At 32.5% G+C, this 21,915-nt stretch overlaps 1 protein-coding gene across 1 annotated transcript; it reads right to left on the bottom strand.

Annotated features, from left to right (window-relative positions):
• Window positions 1-239: 239 nt before the first annotated feature.
• Window positions 240-6,072, bottom strand: LOC111365314 (protein decapping 5-like). The gene is made up of 8 exons (XM_022985761.1): window positions 5,755-6,072; window positions 4,633-4,733; window positions 3,980-4,051; window positions 2,951-3,901; window positions 1,533-1,628; window positions 949-1,134; window positions 735-845; window positions 240-658 (listed from the first exon to the last, which is right to left on the bottom strand). The coding sequence occupies exons 1-8, from the start codon at window positions 5,933-5,935 to the stop codon at window positions 503-505; spliced, it is 1,854 nt and encodes a 617-aa protein (XP_022841529.1). The 5' UTR covers window positions 5,936-6,072; the 3' UTR covers window positions 240-502.
• Window positions 6,073-21,915: the final 15,843 nt, after the last annotated feature.

Below are 21,915 nucleotides of genomic sequence, written 5' to 3'. Positions count from 1 at the left end.
AAGTGTAATGAAAATGCGATATAAGAAATAAAAATTGTTAAATGACCTTAATATAATTGAAAATAATGTTGAAGTATTATTATTCTATACTTGTTGATAACAAGGTACATTAAAATGGACGTATTAAAAGACTAAAAATATATACTTTCAATAAGGAAAATTGCCTATAATTTGGGATAGACAAAAATGGAAATCAAATCTATTTTTACAGGATGGAGGTAAACTAAATACAGAGAAGAAAAGCACCAGAAAACAGCTCCTTATCATTGATTCAGTTAAGAAAATTTGACTTCCAACTCCAAATAGATCGAACTTCAACAACGTGGGTTAAAGATACACTATTATCTTATATGACATACATAATAATTTTATTATTGAAACAACCAGCAGAAGGAAATTGCAAACATGCACAAGCAAGTCCTAAACCACTTCCCATGCCTACGGGCGAGGAGGCAGTAACTTCAATACAGAATACGCACGGCATACACTACTATTATATACTCTACAAAGCATGATTCCACGGACCTCGACCACGTCCCCTACTAACGTAGCCATATCCCCCGTAACCCCTTCCACGATAAGAGCCACGAAAACGACCACCACGACCAGGTCCCCGACCTCCTCGGCCCCCTCCATACCTAGAAAACTCTCCAAAAGTCTGCATTTGCCACATATGAATTAGCTGAAGTCACAAAAATAGAATCTGAAGAGATCAACTAATACAATAAAAGTACCTCAGTATCTAGCTTCATCTGCTCTGAATACCTAGTTCTTCCATGATTTGGGTCATTGTCCAGTGCATTACAAGAAAGGGAATCGAAAAAGTCGTCCTTATTATAAACAGGCTGCAGAGAATTTGAAGTATATTTGAGAATTCATATATAATAGAGACTTGTATCAAGTGAACATGTAGGCATCAACATAGACAAATGAAAGAATCACCCTGACCTCTATCTTTGGCAATTCAGCATCATCTTCATCTTGTAAATCATCTTCGTCACTGTCGTTTCCATTCTCATCCTTCAATTGAGATTTGTTACTTTTTCCCAGATGGCCCCAGACCTCATCCTTTTTGAATTTCTCATTCATCGCAGTGAAATCAAAATCTTCAGTGAACTTTGCCACTGGCGTTCTCTGAGAACCATGTACAAGACAAAACATGGAATCATGCATTCGTTCAAATGATATGGAGATGAAATTAATCACCAAAAGCTCTGAAGGATACCTCTTGAGGAAAATCTACTAAGCCCCCGTTTGGCCCACATTAAATTCCATTACATTACATTCCATTTTTCTCTCTCCTATTTTCAACCACACAATCTTCCATAAAATAATATTACACGTGACTCGAAAACTTTTCATTCTTTTTCAACCACTCATTTTTCAAAAAATTACTATTCCACCCATTTTTACTTCTAGAAAATGGGGGCCAAACGGGGGCTAAATAGATTGTAGAAATTTTGAATATTTAAAGAACTCTGGTATCGTAAATTATATGAATTTATGTGCACAAGGAAAAAGCAAGTCATTACCGCAGGTCCAGATCCAGATCCAGGTCCAGGTCCTCTTCCTCTTCCACCACGCCCTCTGTAATTGTTACGCATCTGATAAGTAGCTCCATTTGGCAACTGTGGACAGCAGAAAATATGCTATTAGCATCTCAGCCCCTTTTTACAGTTTGTTGAAGAGCCAGAAGTGAACTTACACTGGATCAAATTAACAATTTCAATCCCACCGGCAGAAAGGGGTAAGAAAACAATAACTAAAGCTACGACTAAAATTAATTATAATGAGTTTCCCTTCGAGAAAGAGCATGGGAAAGCATAAGGAGAAGTTTTGCAAGTTGATGCTAATTAAAACAGGGGCATCACACGTTGCATCTTCTCCAGACAATTTTTCAAAAACTCTAATATCTCTTCAACGCATGCATGAACAATACAGTACACTTGTTTTTATTTTCTAGCTAACATGAATGTGATGTCAATCAGGAACCAGAATTCTTACAAGCTAAACTTTCAGTTACGACCTGCATATAAGATCATATTTTATGCAGCGCAAAAACTGGAAAAATGAGTGTGTTTGGAGGGCTTTTCCAAAGCCTAAAAGCACTTCCTGGAGATCAAAAGCTCTTTTGTTTAAAATATTGGCGGTTAAGCTAAAGTCAAAAAGTACTATTTAGCTCAACAAAGTTGTTTTAGAGATGCCCAAATTTTGAGCTTCCCAAAAAAAGCTCTAATTGAGCTTTTACGGGGAGTTGGAACTTACATTGAATGAAGCCATCTGATGAATTTTAAAAATTTACGAAATACACATTAATGAAATAAAAAATTTATATCTTCTAAGCAAATTAAATAAACATAAAGATTATGACCCCGTTTGGCCCCTATTAAAACTCATCAATTTAATTTAAATTTTTCTCTCCCCTATTTTCAACCACACAATTTTCAATAAAATAATATTATATGCAAATCGAAAACTTTTCATTCTTTTACACCCATACATTTTTCAAAAAAAAAAAAAAAACACCAAACCCAACCCAACAATCATTTATGTTTTAAAAAATACTATTTCCCGAATTATAAATCCAAATAATGGGGGCCAAACAGGAGCTATATAAAAGCACATTTATGGTCATTCTGCCAAAAAAGTTAACTCATAGCACTAATTGGATTGACAACCAAACATTAAAAGAATTTTTTTTCAATAAAAGCACTGCTGCCAAAAGCTCTACTCAAAACAGTAGTGCCAAACAACACCGAGTCTCATAACATTTCATAAAAACTTTGTGGTTACATATCTATAGATCCTATGACATCTTCAAAATTCAAGATCTAAAACCATTACAGTTTACAAGCACTCAATGGCATTCAATCAAAAAAAATCAAATTTCAGGACCTTAAAAAGACACAAATATTTGCATGTATGTGTGCATATAACGAGAGAGGAACACCTTTTGGAATCTTGTGCTTTGGGGCAAAGGTAATATTGGTGGTTGAGTTTCAGTTGCAACTGTAACAGGTCGAACTGCAGATGGCTTTGATGTCACTTGAACTACTTCCACATCCCTCTGAGCTGTTTGAGAATGTTGAGTTGAAGGAGCTGTAGTTGGTCCAGATTGCAGCAGCTGACCAGGGGTTATAAGTGAAGGGGCGGATGTTTCTGCAAGAACTGATCTTGATGTCCCACAAACAGACGTCAAAGGCTGAGACATGGTCTGATGTGGCAAGGCTACTGGGCTGGATATTGCACTAGGTTTGCTAGCAACTGAAGGCATTCCAGAATTGTCAGGAATTGATGAAGACAGCGGAGCCAAAGGTGAAAAGCTAGAACTCTGTGTTGAGATAGGGATAGCTGAAATAGGAGCTTTATTTGGCATTGGATTTGACATTGTTTCAGATGCCGGTGACACAGATTGCAGTGGAGGAACACTCAAATACAGAGTTGAAGAAGGTAAAGAAGTAGAGCTTAAGCTAACAGAAGCAGTGTTATTAAGAACCAAGGGAGAAGGATATTCTGGCAGATTCGAACCTGGAAAGCTTGATACTCCTGGTGGTAAAGATGAGTTAAAACCAGAATATGGCATATGTTGCATTGATGGAGGCATTGACAGTCCCGGAGGTGGCCGAAGCAAGGACTGTTGGGGTTGTTGAGTGAGGCCATTTGGTGCGCCATAGATTCCCTGCCAATACATTGGCATAGCTATCCCACTTCCATTAGCATTTGGTGGAGGAGAAGGCCCCCAAGAGTTCAAGTTCGCTCCTGGTTGATATAAAGGCAGACCACTTTGGAAAGTTGACCCGGGGTGTCCCAACTGAGTAGAATGAGAACCAAGATCTGTCAAAGACCCAGAAACAACTGTGGGCAAGCTTGTGGGTGCAGTTGCTGGAAGAGGATAGTGAGACTGCACACAGAAACCTATAGGTTAATCAAATAAATTCAGCCCCTAGCATAGCACTACTACAATCTTTATGCTACTTGCCTGAATAATGGCCGGATCGCTGTTTATAGGTGGCGTACTTTGAACAGGCGGAGAAGATTTGACCTGAAGATCCTGAGGAGAGCAGAATGGAAGGAAGAATTTGAGGCTAACAGGAAAAGATCGAATAAATAAACATTACTGCCTAAACATTATTCAGAAGACACAGTTAGTAACCATGTTTCCACTTTCCATTAAGACTAACACTTTCACAGGTGGTTATGAGAAACTTTTCAAACCAAAACAGCCAATTTGTACAATCACAGAAAAGGTCAGTGTATTTCAATAGATTGATTACCAAATTGGTGGTCAGAAAGAATATAGAGGAATGAGAATTTAAAAAAATAAAAAAACAAGAAATGTAAAAGGAAACATACAATAAAGAATGTTAGTGTTTTTCATTAACCCAAAAATCAATAATAATACCAAGTTGAGGCTTATACTTCCCATTGAAAAGAGATTAAGAGCTTAACCAGCCATATAAAAACCTTAATTTTTCAACAAAAAACTAAACAAGCATAAAGTTGCAATCAGATACCTTGATATCACTTTCTCTAAACAGTATATGGAAACAAAAAACAGGGAATTTCCTGACATGTTAAAAAACCTTAATTTTTCAACAAAAACTAAAGAAGCATGAAGTTGCAATCAGATACCTTGATATCACTTCCTCTAAACAGTATATACTCATAAACTTTGTCACTAGGAGGGACTTGTGGACCATCCTTTTTTCGTCCTTCTGTTCCAAATGATCTCACTGCAGCAAGATAAATCCACACCAACAGTTAGGTTACATCTATATTTTAACATAATAATCAAAGAGATTGTTGATGAAATTTACTCAGCATACAAAGAAATTCAAAAATTTTGATGATGAAGAAAAGTTATTGCAAATGACTATATAGCCAATAGTGTTTCATACTTGTTTAAGTTTCCAGCAACAGCCATGCTGTAGGTCATATAACTTAACTTCGTTGTATGTTGAAGTTAAACACTTAAAATGCTATCATCTCTTCTTATAGTTAATATGACGCAAGCCAAAGCCCATGTAATTGAAGAAACTGAGTGCAGTTTACAAATTAAAATCCCATGTATTGATCCGTATAAATTTTCCACCAAGAAAATTTGAACAGCTCAAATTCCTCTATCAAAGATCCCTACAGCACTATTTTTTAATTCAATTTAAAAGTTAATTACTAGCATAAATAAACTTAGGAAGCCATATACCAATTAAAAGTATTTACTGTTTTATAGTTTTAAATTTATAATATGTGAAAAATTACTTAAAAAATCTCGTCTTTTCTCAGTTTTCATGGCCAGAAAAATGTAAAGAGATATTTCCATAAAACAATACAATCTAAACTGCTCCCCAAAAATTAAAAGAAAAAAAGTTTTAAGAATGGCTAAAATGTAACAAGAAAACGCTAGTAAAAGTAATAAATGTAGCAGAATTATTCAAAAAATAAATATCATAACTCAAAAAATGATGGTAATTCCTATTAAATCCGAATAGCAAAAGATTATTTTTTTAAAAAAAGTAAAAGAATAAAAACCATGGAGAAAAAATCAATCAAGCATGCAAATCAACAAAAGGAGGAACTAAAATTAAAAAGGGTAATTATTCAATCGGGATAAAAATTCTACCAACAGCACAGAAAAATGAAACCCTGTGACGATCAATCAATTAAAAAGTCAACAAAATCTTTAAAAAGAAAAAGAATCTTAATAATACTAAAGTGACAAAAAGAACAAATTCTTATTTTTTATGAATTTCTCACCGTTACGGAGGCCGATGCTAGATTCTTCCGTGTTGATGTTGTAAAGAATACCTTCGTATCTAATCTCACTCTTCGAAGTCAAGCTTATCAAGCTGCCGATATACGAGTCCGCCGTTGCTCCGCCGCCGCTGCCACTAGATCTACTACTAGATGCTGCTGCTGAATTCTCCGCCGCCGCCATTTTGTGATTCTATTCACTATAATTACCTTGAATCATATATATATATATACACGTCGGTAGATATGTATGGAGAGAAAGCGAACAGACTCTTCAATCGGCCAGATGAGCGGGTGTAGGGTTTTATTTTTTCTACTTCTCCATTTTCTATAAAATAAATTTTGTTAAAATAAAAAAAAAATATATATATATATATGGCTTAAGTGTAAGAGCGTGTTTGGTACAGATTTTAAATCAATTAAAATAAATTTTTTTATCGTTATTTCACTATTTCAGTTATCATTTTTTAATTTTTTTCATAAATAGGATCCACTTTCCATCTAACGATCAAAAAGTCAATTATCAAAATTTCTATCAAACAAGCATTAAAATTATTTTACTGAAAAATATGTAAATCGGTGAAAAAAATGAATTTTAGAAATACCAAACATGCACAAGTAGTACTCCTTTTATAGTGAAGCTAGACCTCCAACTATAAAGGGGAGAAAATTTTATTAGTGGAATATATAATGTAAAGTAAAAATTAATTTAAAATTCATGTGGCTATGTTGCCCACTCGATCATCATGTAATGACAAAGACAGTATCTCTTATTCTCTGGTTCAAAATCACTAATTAGAGTAGGCTACCATGATTTTATTTTTCTAATCTATTCATAGAATGTATAAATCTATCTCATTGTCACATGGTCGAACATATCAATTAGGGTGTGTTTGATATGAGAGATTTTCCATGGTCTATTTTTCAATTTTAAGGGTATTTGATGGCTTTTTTTTTCCATGGAAATGAAATTCTTGGTTGCCTTGTGACCTAGGATTTTTCTTAGTTTTCCCGGTTACTGTAGCAAAAAAAATTTCGTTTTTTTAAGTAATGGAAACAAATTTTATCTCTAATTATAAAAAAAAAATATTTTCCTTTAATTGACGAATTTCATGTAAAATAAAGTCAAACGAACACCAAAAAATAGATGATTTTCTTGATTTTTTGTTTTTTGTTTTTTTTTTTCGTTTTGTTTTTTTTTTTTTTTTTTTTTGTTTTTTTTTTTCGTTTTGTTTTTTTTTTTTTTTTTTTTTGTTTTTTTTTTTCGTTTTGTTTTTTTTTTTTTTTTTTTTTGTTTTTTTTTTTCGTTTTGTTTTTTTTTTTTTTTTTTTTTGTTTTTTTTTTTCGTTTTGTTTTTTTTTTTTTTTTTTTTTGTTTTTTTTTTTCGTTTTGTTTTTTTTTTTTTTTTTTTTTTTCGTTTTGTTTTTTTTTTTTTTATGAAAACAAATTTCATTTCCAATACTACTAAAATTTATCCTTTTAATTGTCGATTTTCATATAAAATAAAATCAAACGAACACAAAAAACACTTTTATTTCAATGAATTCCACGTGGAAAATTATATCAATCAAACACAATAATTTACAATTCCCAAAAAAATAATTTCTAGATAAATCAATTATCTGGAATTCGTTTTCTTTGCACCCAAATTCCATCTTCTCAATCAAACGGTTCCTTATAGTTCTAACATTTCTAATGAAAATATGATTGAAGTAGTTGCCTTGAGTACGTGTCATGGGACGGCTCATTGGAGAAGTGGATGAAAAGTATGTACGTTAATATTGAAATCATGAGATAAATATTATGGTTTGCAATCTACATGATACAAACATAGAAAGACTTTCAGTCTATGCACGATTGATGTTTAATAAATCACGATGAAATTCAAATTTCTTCTTCAATAAGTTCGTTTATAACTCAAATAGCATAGAGAAAAAAAAATAAGAAGCATAAAAAATAAAGAGATGGTTTAAATTTTTCTAACTCAAAATCCATCAAACAAAAGCTTCGCATATAAGTGGACATCTAGACTGTCTTTTCTATCACTTCAGCTTGATGAAGTCTCATTTTGCTTGCATTGGAGAGAGATTTTTAAAAGACCATCTACTTTTGTTTACAAGGCACTACTTTCATAGCAATCCAAAGTTATGTTTGGAGATGCTCTAATATGCCTCCGTTAGGTTTCTATTAATTATCATTTTATTACATTTTACTTTTCTTTATTTTATTTTTAACCACACAATCCTTAATAAAATAATATTACACGTAAATCGAAAAATTTTCCTTTTTTTGCAACCACTCATTTTTAATTTTCATTTCATTACATTTCATTTTTCTCTCTATTATTTTCTACCACACAATTTTTCATAAAATAATATCACACGTAAATAAAAAAAATATATTCTTTCTTTTTCAACCACTCATTTTTCAAAAAATATTATTCCAGCATTTTCATTTTTACAAAATGGGGGTCAAACGTGGGCTATGTTAAATCTACTTACATATAAAAGTGAATATAATTCTAAATTATCTACGCAATCACCAAAACATATGCAACATATACCATCCAAAAATTTATTTTAGTGGGAATTAAAATCAGATTTTTAATATATTTTAATAAAAGTTGATAAAATATATGATTGAAAAATTGTGAATGCCATGAAATGTGTAGTTAATATTAACTATTAATTTTGACTTAAATTAAAATCTAAATTTTAATTTTTATCAAAGAGGGCTTAGATTTAACCCATGTTAGTCACCCAAGATTGTTATTATGTTATCAATTTTGCTACATGTACACTTCGGTTTAGATCTTGGCTTACAGATCTTACACTTAGCATGATCTCATATCATCTTTTACATTTCACACAGTTAATTTAGCCGTTAGAAAACTTCCACATAAGCAATTTGTCAAGAGACTTGTGAAGTAAAATGTACAAATAGCTTAATTCATTTTGTTATTCCCATAATAAACTGGAGGAAATACAAGTAAATAGCCATTTGACCCAATCATATTTCCACAAATGGCCTTTGACCAATTTTAAAAAAATATATAGTTAAAATAGGTTTTTATATGACATTTTCCAAAATACCCCCATCTTCTACCATCAAAGAAAGGAGAAAAAGAAGCAAGAAAAAATTTCATGTTTACCATTGGAATCCAGTTGAGAGTTGAGTTCTCACAGTCTACCCACACCGATCACCACAAAATTCGTTCATTATCTCCAACACAATGTTGGTTTTTTGGGAAGCTATAGATTTTTCATTTTATTTGTTTTGTAAATTTTACATTAAGGCTCCGTTTGATTGCACAAAATTTTCCATGGAACTTGGAATTCGAATTCCAACTTCTACTTTTGGCCTGTTTGATTGACTAAATATTCCAGAGAATTGATTTTCCATGTATTTCTAGATACAATATCTTAAAGCATGATTTTCCACATTTTATTTTCCTAGGGGTTGCTGGTTTTTGGTTTTCCACCTTTTTTTTTTATTTTTTTTTTTTTAAGTTGTTGGCAATAATAACAAATTTTAGAAACAATTGTAAAAGAGGATATACTTGAAATTGACAATTTTCATGCAAAACAAAGCCAAACAAACACCAAAATATAGATGATTTTTTAATCTTTTTTTTTTTGTGCAATGGAAACAAATTCTAGAAACAATGGTAGAAGTGGATATCATTTAAATTAATAATTTTCATGAAAACACAAAGTCAAACGAACACAAAAAAAACATTTTTACTTCAATATTTTTCACGTGGAAAATTATACCAATCAAACACAATAATTTACAATTCCCAAGAAAATAATTTCTAGGTAATTCAATTCCCTGGAATTCATTTTCTTTCCACCCAAATTTCATCTTCGCAATCAAACAGACCCTAAATTCTTGTGTATAATGTATATAAGTAGCTTATAATTTATTATTTAAGTAGATTTAGAGGGTGTTAATTGAATTTTAGGGGCCGATTTAAGCTTAAGGTCGCTAGAAATGACAAGAGTTTCCAGCAAGAGTGCTCGCCATTTTCGACGAGGAGTCAGTAAGAACTAACTGTTATGGTCGATTTTAGGCCCACAATAACTTTTCATTTTTTTTATTCCTTTTCATTTTTTGATCTTTTTTTTTTCATATGTTTGCTTTCCTTTCTTTTTGTTTTTATTATAATATTTTTGAAGATTGATTTAAAATTTATTTTTGATTTAAATTATAAATATAATTGGTTGTTCAATTTAAAATTCTTTTTAATTGCTTTCATTTTATGATAAAACGTAATTTTTTCTATTTTTAAATAATATTTAATTTTAATTTTAATTTTTTTCCTTTTTTGTTTTTTTTTTCATTTTTTTTGTATTTCTTTTTAATTTTAATTTCCTTTTGTTCTTTTTTCCCCTCCCTTTTTTCCTTTTTCTCTTTTTTTCCATTTATTTTTTTCCCTTCTTTTTCTTTTTTTTTCTCCTTTTCTTTTATCTTTCCTTTTTCTCTTTTTTGTTTTTTTGCCTTTTATATTTTTTCCTTCTTTTCCTTTTCTTTTTGCCGTTTTTTTTCCTTTTTTCTTTGTTTTATTTTTTTTAAAATGGATTGTTCAGCAAAGTCCTCATTTTAGCCAAAGAGTCGGCTCTTTTTTTGTTTCTTTTTTTTTTCCTTTGCTTTTCCATTTTTCCCTTTATTCCATTTTTTCTTTCAATTTTTATTTAAAAATTTTATAATAACTTTTTTTTATTTTTGTTTGCAATTCATTAGTTTTTTATTCGTACCGGTGTAAAATAAAGTTACGTCTTGTATATAATAGTTACAATTTGATTCGCCTAACTTTTTGAAATTATGATTTATTTTGTTATCTCTTCTTTAATGTTCTAACATTTGAATTTTTGTAGAATGTAATATCATCTCGATAAAGAGTCGAGATTGATGCCGAAAAAAGCAATGTGGATAAGTAGCTTCGATAGTTTCACTATAGTAATGGAGTTGCTGAATGATCAGCGCAATTTGGAATAGTAGTTTCGACAGTTCACTACAGTACTGGAGTTGCTGGATGATCGGCACGTAGATATTCTTTGTCAATTCTTCCTCTAGCCCCTATATGAGTTTATGGAAGTACAATACTTCGGGCAGACCATCGGCACACTATTGTATCGACTGCTTAGACCAGTTAATAGAGATGTCTTCTACTTTGACATTGGGTATGGTCGCTACGTTTTCCTTGTTCGAATTTGCCCTGATGACCGGGCTAAAGATCACAGGTGATGAAGCAGCTTGTGACGGTATGCAGAGAAATAACAGGCTGCACGACGCATATTTCTAGGGCAAGGGAACGCTTCTACTGCAGCTGATTGGCGAAATTAGGGCATGCAACTAGAAGTTAGATAGTCTAATCCACATCCTTGAGAGCGTGGTGTGGTGTCCTCACAAAAAGACTGCGATCAACCTCTTCCATCTGGAGATCGTCGACGATATTGATGCCTTCAACAACTATTTGTAGCAGCAGAGATGTTTTGAGGACACCATACATATCTTCACCAGATCATACTAGAAGCCCAAGGGGTCTGTGCGTAAGTACGATGTCTAAGAATTGCCCCTCACAGTGTAGGTACATATTTAACATAATCAATGTTAAATTATTTTTATACTGAATTTATATATAATAATTGTATATGTTGTAGATCTGGGTATATGAGATCATCCCCCTATTGGGTACCCGCTTCGCAAAGCGGGGGAGACACGTTGCCATCAAATGCATCATTGGTGAGCATCCCAAGTGGATGGATATCCTTTTATGAAAAAATTATCGCCTTTCCTCGACGACCTTCGTGTGAATATTATATATTTGTGATTTATATTGTGTGTAATTTAAAATATCATTAAATGATTATTAATTAGTTGAAATGTTAATATGTCAGCTTGAAAGTCATAATTGATTTGATGACATCGATGGAAGAGGAGTGTCGAGGTCTTGTGCGTGAATTAGACGTTCACTGAAGACGACCCAGTTCGATCTTGAACCGATATTGGGTATATGAATTGAATATAATTTCTTGACTACATTTTGTATGAGTTAGTAATTATTAATTAAATTAATAATTTTTAATATTGTTATTTGTATAGGAGCGCGATTTAGTTAATCGACGATCCTCTTCATCGAGGGCATCACATCTACCGAGGAGATCTCCGTCTCCTCCCCTGGATCTCCTACTGACTGTCAAAGTCATCACTTCAATGATCTATATGGCCGCTTGACTAAATACTAACGGAGGAGGTCAATATGCTACGACAAGAGTTGATGAGAAGGATTCACGATTTGGACAACAGTTGCTAGGGAGGGTCAACGATTAATCCTATGATGTTAGAGTACTATGAGGCCACTTCATAGACCTTCAAAATGAGGTAGCAACACTCCGAGGTGATATAGTCGACAGGCAATGAGGACCGAAGGACATGATGAAGAGGGGGTTAACTATAGTTTTGGTAAGATAATGTATTAGAATTATTTTTATTATCTATGGAACGAGAGCGGGTGGCCCAAGTGGAGATGGGAGAGGTAGCTGAGGAAGGAAGACAGAGGGAGTGGTCCCGATGAGGATGGAGAGGGTTGCAAGCCTAGAGGAGGTTGCAGAGGAGGAGAGGACGAAGGAGGTAATGAACCCCCATGAGGTGGCAATCTCTGGAGCAAATGAGGTGTCGAGTCTTGAGGAGGTGGTTGTCCCCAGGGTGGAGGAGGAAAGGACGCCATTCGTAACTGAGGATAAAAAGCGTGCTGTCGACGTGTCGAAGTAGGTGGTCCACAAGAGGTCGAGATTACCATTATAGTATTTTGTCTCTCCTTTCACAGTTAAAGCGAAGAGGAGGAGGTTCGTCGACGGGACGTACCTAGGGATGTCAAACGGGTTGAGCGGCTCGACTACTTAGCTCGTTAAAACTCGACTCATGGGTGGCCCAGGCTTATCATTTGATAAGTTCGAGCCGAGCAGGGGGCTCAATCCTACGAGCCATTTTTTACTCTTGGGCTTGTCAAAAAAATATACAAATTTACCCAAAAAATTTTGAAAAATCATGAGCTTGCAAACGGCTCATGGCTCGTGGGTCGAGTCGGCATGGCTCAGCCCATTACCATTCCTAGACGTACCCAAATATTTTTCGAGAGGTGGACCATGCTAAGTGAAAAGCATTTGAGACGGAGTCGAGAAAATTCTTGCCCGGATAAGATTGTATGATTTTAGTGAAGTACGCAACACTAACTCATACATGCTTTTTTTAACATTTTACTTTTTTAGAGCTAGTTGGATGATAGCTCAAATGACGATATCGGACGCTTACAAGTTGTTCGATAACATCACCATTTGTGTGGGCCTGGAACACCGACGATCTAAATGAAGTAGTCATATTGTAATTTTTTTGTATACATAATATTTGATTTATTAAATGAAATAACTTCCTCTTTTATGGTGTTTCTTGATACAGAACATTGACCTGACCATAGACTTAATGCGAGATCGAGTTGAAAGATATCTAAAATCGTTTCACAGTCCTAGCCAGGTGAAAGTATTGAACAACGAGTACTTTCATCCCGTTAACATTGAATATCAGTCACTCCAACTTATGAGTAACAAGTATATGGTACCCGAGCATATGCTCTAGTGGGTCATCGAGATGTCCTCGAGTGTCGGAGAAAAACCATGAGAGGGTTGTACGCATTAATAAATTCCAATGATCGTGAATCATCATTATATTTCCCTGGAGATTGTCTTCCAAACTCAACTATATATGTGCACGACCTCGATCATTCATGTCTGATACAGGGTCAGTTCGAGCAAAACTTGGAGCTGGTGACTATGATCGTTCATCTGATGATTAGAAAAGTAATGGTAGCAGGACAGGATAAACTAGCCATCGTACGTGATTGATAATAGTGAGACAGTCCACATCGTAAGTAGTTGTAATTTTGTTAAATTTTATAAATTAGTATATTAGTTTTTAACTACACAGTACAGAACTAACAATTATTGTTCAATTGCATAAGCGACTGCGGCATGTTCACCATAAAGTACATTGAGATTTTTATTATAGCACATAAGGTTAATGGAATCAATCAATCGTGGATACAGATTCAGAGGAATAAGTTAGAGTACAATTTATACAAATTTAATTCTTATCCGTAACTATTTTATGTTTTTTTTGTAATTATGATATAATTGTAAATATTATCAGATTTATGCAAATGTTATACACTGATTTTTTTTAATTATGAGGTAATTGTAAATATTACCAAATTTATATAAATGTTACACGTTGTTTTTTTTTTTTTTGTAATTATGATGTAATTGTAAATATTATATGTTGATTTTTTTTGTAATTACGAGGTAATTGTAAATATTACCAAATTTATATAAATGTTACACGTTGTTTTTTTTTTTGTAATTATGATGTAATTGTAAATATTATATGTTGATTTTTTTTGTAATTACGAGGTAATTGTAAATATTACCAAATTTATATAAATGTTACACGTTGTTTTTTTTTTTGTAATTATGATGTAATTGTAAATATTATATGTTGATTTTTTTTGTAATTACGAGGTAATTGTAAATATTGTCAAATTTATGTACATATTATATGTTAATTTTTTTAATTATGGAATAATTGTAAATCTTTTGAAAATAAGTGATTAAAATAATTAATTAATTTAACTAATGAGAAATTAAATAAATATTATATATAACTAACTAAAATAATTAATGAAATATTTACATAAACAAGTAAATTAAATATTAATTAAACAATTAAAATTAAATATTAAACAAATAATACACATAAACAATTAAAATAATTATTTAAAAAACAAATAAGTAATTATTAATAAAACAATTAAAAAAGTAATTGAAATAAATAAATTAAATAATTAATTATGAGACAATTGCCTATTTAATTACGAATTGATATAAATACTGTTCATTTAACATCGACATCATTATATATCAGTCTAATTGTCATTTAGGGGAATCTAACTTGTACAAAACTGACGGGTATGCCCCATTACTCTGTACATATCCCACCTATGTGGTCAAAAAAAGTCTCCGATAGACAATATTCTAGACGTACGTGGATGTCCAGGACTACGCAATTCAACTTTTGGTGGTAACAATATATTAGGTAGGAGAATATAATCGAGAACATCCCACTCGGCTTCTTCGGTAGAGCAAATATAGTTTTAGCATACATTGCTCTCCAAGAATCGATTGTGTAATAAGGAGAGCATAATTTTCTCGCTACAAAGCCTTGATACATAGCCACCACGACTGTATGCTCACATGACAAACTTTCCAACTGAAATTGACTGTAAGCACATGTGTTATCAGTCAAGTCTAACATGTATGTTGTATTATGTGCACATTTCACAGAGAAGTGCAACTCATTCAGTGGTTTTACATTCAACTTTTTTCGCAATTACTGCAACCTTGAAAAGTTTTTTCTCTTGAGCCAGGGCTAGCACGCTTGTGCTACTTTGTGATTCCGCACGTCGATCATAAAAGCACTATTGCAACTTGTTCAAATGTTCTCGATCATTACGAGAATTAGTAACTCTTGATCCTTCTTGAATAGTGCACTAAGAGACTCCGCGTTATTTAACGTCATCATATTGTATCAACATTCGAAAAAATATGATCACACCCAATGTTCGATCCCCATTTTTGTTAGATAATCCCATACCGGGATTGATTTACTGACAATTTTGACTATAAACTTATTACACTCCTCGACACTGTAAGCTTTGATCGCTCTCCTGAATAATGAAATGATGCCTTTGTCCCGATACCTAATTTTCAAATTGTCTTGTATATGGTATATGCAGTACCCATGATGTGTCTTAGGAAAAATTTCAGCGATATCATTTATTATAGACTGTCCCCGATCAGTTACAGAAGTGAGATCCTCGACTTTCCCAATCACTTTCCTTAGCTTTGTAAAGAACCAAAGCATCGACTGATCATTCTAACTGTCGATTATGTCGAATGCATGAGGGTAAATTTGAATGTTAGCGTTTTGACATGTAGCAATAATCAACTTGCCTTAGTATCTAACTTTCAGAGTTGTACTATCAACTAGAATTACGAGTCACATTGCATTTCAAAATCCCCGAGTACGTAGTCCAAGAGCTATGAAGAAAAATTTGAAACAATTCTCTCCTTCCGTCTCAATAAAAAATGTCGAGTTAGGATTAGTTCTCTCCATATTATGGCAATACTTGGCGAATTTAGCATAGCTCTCCTCTGCTGAGCCCATTAAATCTTTTAACACGCATTCTTTGGCCTTCAAGGCCTTCTGATAGCTTATGACCACTCTGTGCTCTTGACGTACATTGTTAATGATGTCCGAAGGTCTGTGAATTGTCCATGGGTCAGGATAATTTTTAATTATCTATCAACCAATAAATTATGCTCGGGCTTGCCCATGATCATTTCGATGAATTTCCATTTCACAAGTATATTCTTGTTATACTTACAAACTACAAAAGCAACATTCGTGTCCATCTTTACCGATCGTAAACGTCAACTGCAACTGTTATCGATGCAGAGGATTGTCAACAATGACTTGTTTGATTTTTTTTCACTTTGAACTCAAAAGTTTTTTCAGTGCAATTCAATGCTCAACTTCTGCAAATCTTTCTTTTTTTCAAACAGTTGCTTGCCATATAAATCATCATCATCGGGAACCACACTCGAAGAGTTAGAGGACGATCCATTCGATCCAGCCCCTAAAGTCCTACTCCGCTCATGTCTCTAGCGGAATAAAGCAATCAAATCCTCATTTGTAAATTCATTTTCATTCTCATTATCGTAAGCTACGGATGGAATTCTGTGCGTAACAATGAGATCACGATCAAGAACAATTGTCTTTGGAATAACCACATCATCCTCTAGAGCTATCTCCATCGTATCTAAAAAAATCATTAGCAATGTGATCCCCTCCATTTGAATCTTCATGTTCACATTCCACGACATCCTTCGTTATTAAAGTCACGTGAATAGGGGTCGTGTATATTTTGTTCAATTCAAATAGATAATTCACTTCAACATCAGAAGCAATCCTCATAGATAGAATCGAAATGGATGTATGCTAGCTAAATTTAAATCTCAATTCCATATTGTACTAAGAGAAATTGACATTCAGTTTGTTTTGTAAATTATTATACATTTTCGAATATGATATACTTGATGTTATGGAAATCAGGATACCACCTTGTACATTACTTATCTATTTTTGTACCATTGATATTTTTTTATCTAATTGAAAATTACCAAAGTAATAAATCAGGACTAAAACATATTTGCACGATGAAATAGAATTTTTAATAATAAAAAAAATTAGTCTCAATAAAAAATATTAAAAATCTAACGAACAACTGGAAATAGCCGACCGTTTAAACCAACCAACAAATAGCCAGCCATTGTTTAACACTCGGACAGTCGACGATTTTAACAGTTGGAACATCCGGCTATTTTTGGTTGTTAAAACAGTCGATTGTCAACTGTTAAATAGTCGTTCGGTTGTGAAAATATCCCTTTCGTTTGAAAGACGCAGATGAATTTTTTCTTGTTAATGTTTAAAAAAATTATAGTTCTGTTAAAAAAATTTATCTACATTAAACTAATTTATGTCGAAAGAAATTTAACGATTAAAATATATACTAATTTAATGAAAATGAAATTAAACATGCGTAAATATACTTATCGATTCGAAGCAATTGATATAAACAAATTTCGGGCTTCAGCGTTCGATAAATTTTTCAAATTTTAAGGTTGAAGTAGATAAAAGATGATAGAGTTTTTATCTATGTTAAAATAAACAGATAAGAAAAGAGAAGTTAGCTGATTTTGATGTTTTAAGTGAAAAGTATTTTGTTTTCAATTGTTAACTAAAAGGGTAATAATGTCTTTTAAACAAAACAATATTTTGTAATTATATAATATATTTAAGAGCATTTTTGTCTTTTAATGTTCAAAATGCCATTGTAATAATATTCAACTGTTAGAAAGTCAATGTGGAATTTTAATGGCTTGATTGGGTCAATTTTATAAGTACGCCTAATAAACCGCTATAGAAGGAGGTGAGAGCTACTGGATTTTAGACCCCACATAAATTTGAGAGGGGAAATAAACTATATTACTTTTTAATTTCTTTTCTTTTATTTTTAATATAAATTCGATCTTATATTAGTTATAAGGGTCAATATATTTACCATAAAGACATATACATATATTAATTTAAGTAGCTATGTATTGTAAATAGTGTTCTAAAATGCACGTACATGCTCGGTGCATTTTCAAAATGTATGATATATGGAGTATGCAGGAGACTATGTAGTCAATTCATATGGGTGACAGCATGTGGACACTTGAATGTCAAAATGCCACAAAATTTATTAAAAATTGTGTCAAAATTAGCTTCATAAAGTTGACCATTTTTATAACTAAAAAATAAAAAAAAAGACTCAAGAAAGTTAGGAATTTTGAAGCCCAAAGTTAGCTACTGCTTGGCCCCCCATTAAATTACATTTTATTTTTCTTTCTTCTATTTTCAACCACATAATGTTTTATAAAATAACTAATGAGATGCACGTAGAAGGCATGTGTCATAGTGTAGTTGGTTACGTAATAGCATAGCTGCATAGATATTAAAAAATAAAAATAAAAATTATTTGTGTTAAGCATTAGTTACATCAAATTTAAGCATATGTCACTAAATACTTCTCCAAAAGCCCTTGGAAAATCTAAAACAAAAGAAAGTCAACAAAAAACTTATTATTTTAAAAGGACAAAATTATGTCAATATTTGATATTAAATTCAAGTAACACGAATCAAATAACACACCTTATATGTACCTGGATATTCACCAACCTGTATAATGGTGAGAAATAAGCACTTTGATTTAACTCAAAAGAGTAAATCAATGAAGTCAAAATATTTAATTCTCACAAACTGAATTCCAAGATCCATATTACCTCTTCACCCATTAAAATGATTTTGGGATCAGTAGGCATTTCTTCATCAAGAGCCAAATTTAAAGCTTCAAGCAAATGTCATATGCAACAAACGGGGGTAAAATGATTATTAGTCAATTATAACAAAAGGTATGTACTTTGAACATGAATGAAAAATAATACTTTTTTGGGTAAAGGACATTGGATTCTAGACCTGCAATTCCAAAATCTGATTGGGGGATTTGTCTCTTACCCTCTCAGCTAAACCATTTCATTCTACCATTGAGCAAAAAAATAAAAAATAAAAAATAAAAAAATAAATTCAAAAGGATCAAGATTCTGTTGGAAATGGTGTTTATTAATAAACCAATTCAAAAATGAATGAGAAATTGTGGTTTTGGAATAGTGGCACCTGTTTGGAACGTTGCATGATTTGGCTCAAATCCTTTCATCACACCACTCCATTCTCTGTATAAAGGACCCCTTGGATGACTTTGAGAGTACACCATTTGCATATTGAGCATTCATTCTTCTCAAAATTGCAATTCTCTTCTTCTTCATCTCTTTTCATATATTATATTCCTTGTAGAGGGGAAACTCCGTCAAAAGTTCGCCGGATTTGTGGTTTGAAGTGCTACTACCACAAATCGAATCCGTTGTATCTTGGGAGACAATTGCCGCCAACCGTGAGCACCGTAGCGGGGCAATATTGTCTTAAGGAGAGAGTGAATACACTTGCCTCGGATTTAATCTTCGTTTTCTACTCCTTTTTATTTTAATTTTCTTATTTGGTTTTATGGTTTTGTACTACATTTCCATTTCATAAATTTGTGATTTAAAATGCACTCACAAACAACCATCTTTACCGCTCACAAATAAGCCAGGCACCAACAGATTCAAAACTCATATGTAGAAAAATAGAGATATACATGTGCTACTAGTAAGCAATGTTTCAAGATCTTCTTACATACCTAAGTCGAAGAATTCAGACAAAATGCTCAGGCAATCCTCTCTAGGACTTGAAGTAGTGTACTGAATAATTCCCAAATGCTGCAAAGCTTTTCACGAAATACCCTGCAATAAAAATCATTACCTTAATTTCTATAACTGTAAACATAGAATTTACAACATAAGATGCTACAATTTTCATCCTTTAACAAACTTGTACCCAAATAGAAGAGCAAAACAAAGTTCATGTAGCCAACTCCAAATTTTTCGGGAACAAACAAGACTTAATTTGTTATCATTGAGCTCTGTTGGAGGTCGCCATCCAAAGTTGATTATCGGATAATCTTAACTTTACCATGTCTTTTAAAGAATATTATGGCAAGAGAATTTAAAAAATAAAATAAAATAAAATTAACAAACTTTGTGTCTTCCGCTCATTTACTTTCTCTTTATGACTCGATGCACAACTATCATCCAGTGACAGAAAAGATCTCAAGTAAATAAAATATATTTACTTAATACCCAAAAAAAGTGATAAAAATACCAACAGAACGGGACCAAAAATTCTGATAATTCAACGAGTACTAGTAACGAACATATAGATTGAAAACACATTCATGATAATATATAGAAACTTACAAAAAATATCGATGCAAGTAAGTATGAAGTAGCCTAATTTTAAATTCACAGATCCAGAACACCAGAATCTTCAGTAGAAACACATGCAGTTACACATACATATGCATAGAGACACTCCAACATGCGCAATAGACAAAGACGTGGATATGGAGTTTGACAAAAAAGTGATAGAGAGAGAAAAAGTGTGTGTATATATATATAAAGATGGAAAACTCAAGAAAAATGAATGTCCCAGAGATAAAATGGCAAATGTTCCCTCGATCAAAGCATTGCGAAATTCGCCTCATCGCCACAAACCATCCACCACCTCTTCCTCCTCTATCATCCATTCCTCTATTATTTTATAAATCAATGGTCTTACTAGAAAATGACAAACCCCTTTTTGAGAAAGCTTAATTAAAGAAAATCCATAAAGTAAAACTAGATAAGAATTGCGACAAAAGTTGGTAAGGTATGTGCTGTTGAACCGAGAACAATTCCCAAATGAAAATTAATAAATTCAACAACTTGTACAAACTGAATGAAAATGCTTACACCCAAATCCTCATTTCCTTTTGAAAAAGAAGCAATCAACAAGATTAAATTATTGGAAGAATGGATGGTTTTAAGATATGTTAGATATAAAGGAAGTTTTCAGTACAAAATATAAGTAATAATAAGCATCCTACATGTATTGTGATCAAGAAAGCAACAAATCTTTTCAAAAGTACTACAAAGAAGAAAAAACTGAGGATCAAATACAAGCGAACACAACATGAAGGTTCATACCTCCATAATCCTTTTTCTTGACATCCAAGTAGGAATCAGGAAGCACCCATCTAACTCCAGGCAATTCTACACCATAACTTGTAAATAATCAAATTAAATCTCAGGAACTCCTAACTACCATGCAGGAAAAGAACCATCACTTCTCAACTTGTAAGATAACTCCTCTCCCACAAGTGCTTCAAATGTGAAGTAATACCGTGCAGATATCGAACTGATTTTCATCAGAACTTAATTTTTACATACCAAAAATGGTAAGAACGATTGCATTGCTAACCTAGATATATACAAGATTACACATAATGAAATGGTACAAACTTTAGCAAAACAAAATCATGTAAAGGGGAAAAAAGTTATATCAAAGTATATATCAACAAAATTTAAATGAGCAAATAAGATGCACTCTATTGGTGACATTGAATAATAACCTACTAAATGAATAAGGATTAAAAAGCCCTCCAACGAATTCAAACATTTGACCAGAAACATGTCTCGTTACTTACGATCCATCAACAATATAGTAGCAAAATATACAAAAAATGAATATTATTAGTGTGTATGAAAAAATTTACTCTCTAAATTTAAAGATATTCCTTATTATACATAAGTTGATTTTTATAAAGGGTAATTGGCACAAAACGTCCCTACCTTTCAAATTTATTGTGGAAAACGTCCCAACCTAACATTTTTTGGCATTTTCGCCCCTACCTTTTACATTTCTTTGCGCAGAAGGTCATTTTCATTAGTTTTTGACAATTTTACTCTCCATTCAAATAAAACAAAAAGAAAAAAAATAAAGAACTAATTGCAATAATAATCCCAAAATTTCAAAAAA

Source organism: Olea europaea, chromosome 17, assembly GCF_002742605.1.
Source record: "Olea europaea var. sylvestris chromosome 17, O_europaea_v1, whole genome shotgun sequence".
Classification (NCBI taxonomy): domain Eukaryota; kingdom Viridiplantae; phylum Streptophyta; class Magnoliopsida; order Lamiales; family Oleaceae; genus Olea; species Olea europaea.
Note: the sequence above shows the minus strand (reverse complement) of the source record. Positions and strands in the feature narration are given on the sequence as shown.

Coding starts and splice junctions, on each gene's coding strand:
- LOC111365314 (XM_022985761.1), bottom strand. CDS start 5,935: ATGGCGGCGGCGGAGAATTCAGCAGCAGCATCTAGTAGTAGATCTAGT. Junction 4,052..4,632: donor TTAGAGGAAGTGATATCAAG/GTATCTGATTGC, acceptor TGCTCTCCTCAG/GATCTTCAGGTCAAATCTTC. Junction 846..948: donor CTGAATTGCCAAAGATAGAG/GTCAGGGTGATT, acceptor AATTCTCTGCAG/CCTGTTTATAATAAGGACGA.